The sequence below is a fragment of the Oncorhynchus kisutch genome, linkage group LG11 (assembly GCF_002021735.2).
Source record: "Oncorhynchus kisutch isolate 150728-3 linkage group LG11, Okis_V2, whole genome shotgun sequence".
In the NCBI taxonomy this organism is placed as follows: domain Eukaryota; kingdom Metazoa; phylum Chordata; class Actinopteri; order Salmoniformes; family Salmonidae; genus Oncorhynchus; species Oncorhynchus kisutch.
In genome coordinates, this window is record NC_034184.2 from 78,473,794 (window position 1) to 78,481,293 (window position 7,500).

Here is a 7,500-nt window from a genome sequence, read left to right on the forward strand (position 1 = left end):
CCTCTCCTCTCCTCTCCTCTCCTCTCCTCCAACCATCTCCTCTCCTCTCCTCCAACCATACTCCCTCTCCTCTTCGCTACCCAATCTCCTCTTTTCCTCCAGATTCCACCCTGGTTCCTATGAATTATAAACACATGTCACTTTTTTTGGTTCACAGGGAGAGGGGGAATGTCACACAAACACACACCACACACACACCCACACACACACACACACACACACACACACACACACACACACACACACACACAAGATACTGTCTGTATCTTTTGTTCTGTATAAGAGCTTTTTGTATAATATCAAAGTTACCGGATAAAGGAAAACCCAAACCAGGGTTTCTGTTCTTTTCCAACCAAATGGTCCCTTCTCCTCTCAGTGGACTGACTGTCATTGTGAAAACATTTTCAAGATTCAGGAACAGACGGTAACATCTGACACCTTTTGCCCTTCAGGGGACTGAAAAGATTTGCCATGGGTCCCCCAGATCCTCAAAAAGTCTACAGCTGCACCATCGAGAGCATCCTGACCGGTTGCATCCCCGCCTGGTTTGGCAATTGCTCGGCATCTGAACGTTAAGGCGCTTAGTAGAAGGTAGTGGCCCCAGTACATTACTGAGGCCAAGCTTCCTGCCATCCAGGACCTCTATACTAGGCAGTGTCAGAGGAAGGCCAAAAATATTGTCAGAGACTTCAGTCACCCAAGTCATAGACTGTTCTCTCTGCTTCATTACAGTACCGGAGGCCAAGTCAAGGACCAAAAATGCTTCTCAACAGCTTCTACCCCCCAAGTCACAAGACTGCTGAACAATTAATCAAATTGCCAAATTGACCTCCCCCTTTGTTTTTTACATTCTGATACCCCTTCCTACATGCACAAATTCCCTCGACTAACCAGTACCCCCACACTATTGTCTCGGTACGGTATCCCCGGTATATAGCCTCCACATTGACTCTGTACCGGTACCCCCTGTATATAGTCTCCACATTGACTCTGTACCGGGTACACCCTTGTATATAGCCTCCACATTGTCTCGTGGTACCGGTACCCCCTGTATATAGCCTCCACCATTGACTCTGTACTGGTACACCCTGTATATGCCTCCACATTGTCTCGGTACCGGTACCCCCTGTATATAGCCTCCACATTGACTCTGTACCGGTACCCCCTGTATATTAGTCTCCACATTGACTCTGTACCGGTACACCCTGTATATAGCCTCCACATTGTCTTGGTACCAGTACCCCCTGTATATAGCCTCCACATTGACTCTTGTACCGGTAAACGCTTCTTGTTGTATATAGCCTCCACATTGTCTCGGGTACCGGTACCCCCTGTATAAGCCTCCACATTGTCTCTGTACCGGTACCCCATGTATATAGCCTCCACATTGTCTCCTGGTAACGGTACCCCCTGTATATAGCCCTCCACATTGACTCTGTACCGGTTAACCATGTATATAGCCTCCACATTGGACCTCTGTACAGGCTACCCCCTTGTATTATAGCCTCCACATTGAATCTTGTACCGGTACCCCTGTATATAGCCTCCAACATGGTCTCGGGGTACGTTACCCACCTTGTATATAGCCTCCACATTGACTCTGTACCGGAACCCCCTGTTATAGCCTTCCACATTGACTCTGTACCCCGGTTAACCCCATTGAATTAGCCTCACATTGACTCTGCTACCTAGTACCCCCTGTTGTATATAGCCTCCACATTGTCTCGCCGTGGTACCGGTACCCCCTGTATATAGTCTCCACATTGACTCTTGTACCGGTAACCCCCTGTATATAGCCTCCACATTGTCTCGGTACCGGTACCCCCTGTATATAGTCTCCACATTGACTCTGTACCGGTACCCCCTGTATATAGTCTCCACATTGACTCTGTACCAGTACCCCCTGTATAGAGCCTCCACATTGACTCTGTACCGGTACCCCCTGTATATAGCCTCCACATTGACTCTGTACCGGTACCCCCTGTATATAGCCTCCACATTGACTCTGTACCGGTACCCCCTGTATATAGCCTCCACATTGACTCTGTACCGGTACCCCCTGTATATAGCCTCCACATTGACTCTGTACCGGTACCCCCTGTATATAGTCTCCACATTGACTCTGTACCGGTACCCCTGTATATAGCCTACACATTGTCTCGGTACCGGTACCCCCTGTATATAGTCTCCACATTGACTCGGTACCGGTACCCCCTGTATATAGCCTCCACATTGACTCTGTACCGGTACCCCCTGTATAAGCCTCCACATTGACTCTGTACCGGTACCCCCTGTATATAGTCTCCACATTGTCTCCTGGTACCGGTACCCCCTGTTATATAGCCTCCACATTGACTCTGTACCGGTACCCCCCTGTATACAGTCTCCACATTGACTCTGTACCGGTAACCCCTGTATATAGTCTCCACATTGTCTCGGTACCGGTACCCCCTGTATATAGCCTCCACATTGACTCTGTACCGGTACCCCCTGTATACAGTCTCCACATTGACTCTGTACCGGTACCCCCTGTATATAGTCTCCACATTGTCTCGGTACCGGTACCCCCTGTATACAGTCTCCACATTGTCTCGTACCGGTACCCCCTGTATATAGTCTCCACATTGACGCTTTGTACCGCCCCCCTGTATATAGTCTCCCCAATTGTCTCGGTACCGGTACCCCCTGTATACAGTCCCCACATTGCTTCGGTATCCGGTACGGCCCCTGTATATAGTCTCCACATTGACTCGTACCGGTACCCCTGTATACAGTCTCCACCATTGTCTCGGGTACCGGTACCCCCTGTATACAGTCTCCACATGGTCTCTACCGGTAACGGTACCCCCTGTATATAGTCTCCACATTGACTCTGTACCGGTACCCCCTGTATATAGTCTCCCACATTGTCTCGGTACGGGTACCCCCTGTATACAGTCTCCACATTGTATCGGTACCGGTACCCCCTGTATACAGTTCTCCACATTGTCTCGGTACCGGTACCTCCCTGTATACAGTCTCCACATTGTCTCGGTACCGGTACCCCTGTATACAGTCTCCACATTGACCCTCTGTACCGGTACCCCCCTGATATATAGTCTCCACATGGTCTCCGGTAGCTCGGTACCCCTGTATATAGCCTCCACATTGACTCTGTACGGGTACCCCTGTATATAGTCTCCACATGACTCTGTACCGGTACCCCCTGTATATAGTCTCCACATGTCGTCTCGGTACCGGTACCCCTGTATACAGTCTCCACATTGTCTCGGTACCGGTACCCCCTGTATACAGTCTCCACATTGTCTCGGTACCGGTACCCCCTGTATACAGTCTCCACATTGTCTACCGGTGTACCGGTACCCCCTGTTACAGTCTCCACATTGACTCTGTACCGGTAACCCCCTGTATATAGTCTCCACATGTCTCGGTACCGGTACCCCCTGTATACAGTCTCCACATTGACTCTGTACCGGTACCCCCTGTATACAGTCTCCACATTGTCTCGGTACCGGTACCCCCTGTATACAGTCTCCACTTGTCACCGGTACCGGTACCCCCTGTATACAGTCTCCACATTGACTCTGTACCGGTACCCCCTGTATATAGCCTCCACATTGTCTCTGTACCGGTACCCACTGTATATAGCCTCCACATTGTCTCGGTACCGGTACCCCCTGTATATAGCCTCCACATTGTCTCGGTACCGGTACCCCCTGTATATAGCCTCCACATTGTCTCGGTACCGGTACCCCCTGTATATAGCCTCCACATTGTCTCGGTACCGGTACCCCCTGTATATAGCCTCCACATTGTCTCGGTACCGGTACCCCCTGTATATAGTCTCCACATTGACTCTGTACCGGTACCCCCTGTATACAGTCTCCACATTGTCTCGGTACCGGTACCCCCTGTATACAGTCTCCACATTGTCTCGGTACCGGTACCCCCTGTATATAGTCTCCACATTGACTCTGTACCGGTACCCCCTGTATATAGTCTCCACATTGTCTCGGTACCGGTACCCCCTGTATACAGTCTCCACATTGTATCGGTACCGGTACCCCCTGTATACAGTCTCCACATTGTCTCGGTACCGGTACCCCCTGTATACAGTCTCCACATTGTCTCGGTACCGGTACCCCCTGTATACAGTCTCCACCATGACTCTGTACCGGTACCCCCCTGTATATAGTCTCCACATTGTTCTCGGTACCGGTACCCCCCTGTATATAGCCTCCACATTGACTTGTACAGGTACCCCCTGTATATAGTTCCACATTGACTCTGTACCGGTACCCCCCTGTATATAGTCTCCCACATTGTCTCGGTACCGGTACCCCCTCTGTATACAGTCTCCACATTGTCTCTGGTACCGGTACCCCCCTTGTATACCAGTCTCACATCTGTCTCCGGTACCGGTACCCCCTTGTATACAGTCTCCACATTGTCTCGGTACCGGTACCCCCTGTATACAGTCTCCACATTGACTCTGTACCGGTACCCCCTGTATATAGTCTCCACATTGTCTCGGTACCGGTACCCCCTGTATACAGTCTCCACATTGACTCTGTACCGGTACCCCTGTTACAGTCTCCACATTGTCTCGGTACCGGTACCCCCTGTATACAGTCTCCACATTGTCTCTGGTCCGGTACCCCCTGTATACAGTCTCCACATTGACTCTGTACCGGTACCCCCTGTATATAGCCTCCATATTGTCTCTGTACCGGTACCCAATGTATATAGCCTCCACATTGTCTCGGTACCGGTCCCCCTGTATATTAGCCTCCACATTGTCTCGGTACCGGTACCCCCTGTATATAGCCTCCACATTGTCTCGGTACCGGTACCCCCTGTATATAGCCTCCACATTGTCTCGGTACCGGTACCCCCTGTGTATATAGCCTCCACATTGTCTCGGTACCGGTGCCCCCTGTATATAACCTCCACACTGGACTCTGTACCGTTACCCCCTGTATATAGCCTCCACATTGTCTCGGTACCGGTGCCCCCTGTATATAACCTCCACATTGTCTCGGTACCGGTACCCCCTGTATATAACCTCCACATTGTCTCGGTACCGGTACCCCCTGTATATAACCTCCACATTGTCTCGGTACCTGGTTACCCCCCTGTATATAACCTCCAACTTGTCTCGGTACCGGTGCCCCCTGTATATAACCTCCACATTGACTCGGTACCGGTGCCCCCTGTATATAACCTCGTTATGTCACACACACACACACACACACACACACACACACACACACACACACACACACACACACACACACACACACACACACACACACACACACACACACACACACACCCTGTCATAATGAAATAAGAGCTGTCCGTACGTTCTCCTGTGTTGAATTGGTGAGGGTCCAGTATTCCAGACACCTGCAGGGATCTGATGCAGGAGTCGACCATCTCCAGTCCTGTGGTCAACTCATCCTCTATGTCCTTCTGGCCATCCGCTGCACAGGAAGCAGGAAACATGGGCAATAGGTTAGTCTGGGTAACAGTTGTGACACAACCTTATATAAGACATACAGTGCCTTCAAATGGTATTCACCTTGACTTGTTCCACATTTTGTTACGTTACAGCCTTATTCTAAAATGGATTCAATAGTTTTTTTCCTCATCAATGTACACACAATACCCCGTAATGACAAAGCAAAAACAGGTTTTTAGAAATGTATTGTAATTTATAAAACATAAAAACCGGAAATAACACATTTACGTAAGAATTCAGACCCTTTACTCACTACTTTGTTGAAGCATCTTTGGCAGCGATTACAGCCTGGAGTCTTCTTGGGTATGACGCTACCAGCTTGGCACACCTGTATTTGGGGAGTTTCTCCCATTCTTCTCTGCAGATCCTCTCAAGCTCTGTCAGGTTGGATGGTTGGAACTATTTTCTGATCTCTCCAGAGTTGTTTGATCGAGTTCATGTCCATGCTCTGGCTGGGCCACTCAAGGGCATTCAGAAACTTGTCCCGAAGCCACTCATTCGTTGTCTTGGCTGTGTGCTTAGGGTCGTTGTCTTGGCTGTGTGCTTAGGGTCGTTGTCTTGGCTGTGTGCTTAGGGTCGTTGTCTTGGCTGTGTGCTCAGGGTCGTTGTCTTGGCTGTGTGCTGAGGGTCGTTGTCTTGGCTGTGTGCTGAGGGTCGTTGTCTTGGCTGTGTGCTTAGGGTCGTTGTCTTGGCTGTGTGCTCAGGGTCGTTGTCTTGGCTGTGTGCTGAGGGTCGTTGTCTTGGCTGTGTGCTGAGGGTCGTTGTCTTGGCTGTGTGCTTAGGGTCATTGTCTTGGCTGTGTGCTGAGGGTCATTGTCTTGGCTGTGTGCTTAGGGTCGTTGTCTTGGCTGTGTGCTGAGGGTCGTTGTCTTGGCTGTGTGCTGAGGGTCGTTGTCTTGGCTGTGTGCTGAGGGTCGTTCTCCTGTTGGAAGCTAACCTTCGCCCCAGTCTTAGGTCTTGTGCGCTCTGGAGCAGGTTTTCATTAAAGAGCTCTCTGTACATTGCTCCATTCATCTTTGTCTCGATCCTGACTAGTCTCCCAGTCCATGCTAATGAAACACGTCCACACATCATGATGCTGCCACCACCATGCTTCACCATAGGGATGGTGCCAGGTTTTTTCCAGAGGTGACGTTTTGCATTCAGGCCAAATAGTTCAATCTTGGTTTCATCAGACCAGAGCATCTTGTTTCTCCTGGTCTAAGAGTCTTTAGGTGCCTTTTGACAAACTCCAAGTGGGCTGTCATGTGTCGTTTACTGAGGAGTGGCTTCCGTCTGGCCACTCTACCATAAAGGCCTGATTGGTGGAGTGCTGCTGAGATGGATGTCCTTCTGGAAAGTTCTCCCAGTGTTTTATTTAACCTTTATTTAACAAGGCATTTACAATGACGGCCTACCAAAGGGCAAAATGCCTCCTGCTGGGACAACACAACACTGCACAAAGAGATACCTAACACAATAACATAGCATGGTAGCCGCACATGACAACAACATGGTGGCAACACAACACACGGTACAAACATTATTGAGCACAGACAACAGCACAAAGGGCAAGACGGTAAAGACAACAATACATCACACAAAGCAGCCCACAACTATCAGTAAGAGTGTCCATAATTGAGTCTTTGAATGAAGTGACCAAGGCTCTTCTCCCCCGATTGCTCAAATTGCTCAGTTTGGCCGGGCGGCCAGTTCTAGGAAAAGTATTGGTGGTTCTAAACTTCTTCCATTTAAGAATGATGGAGGCCACTGTGCTCTTGGGTACCTTCAATGCTGCAGAAATGTTTTGGTACCCTTCCCCAGATCTGTGCTTCGACACAATCCTGTCTCGGAGCTCTGTGGACAATTCAGATGACCTCTTGGCTTGGTTTTTGCTCTGACATGCACTATCAACTGTGTGACCTTATATAGACAGGTGTGTGCCTTTCCAAACCATGTCCAATTAATTGAATTTACCACAGGTGGACTCCAATCAA

The 7,500-nt window shown here is 49.6% G+C and overlaps 1 protein-coding gene across 1 annotated transcript in view; it reads right to left on the bottom strand.

The window, feature by feature from the left end:
- The window catches only part of LOC109900120 (catenin delta-2), a 591,443-nt gene that overhangs the window by 370,336 nt on the left and 213,607 nt on the right, over positions 1–7,500 (bottom strand). The window contains exon 5 of the mRNA XM_031835028.1: positions 5,367–5,486. Within this exon, the coding sequence (XP_031690888.1) occupies positions 5,367–5,486 (120 nt within the window). The remainder of the gene's footprint in view (positions 1–5,366; positions 5,487–7,500) is intronic.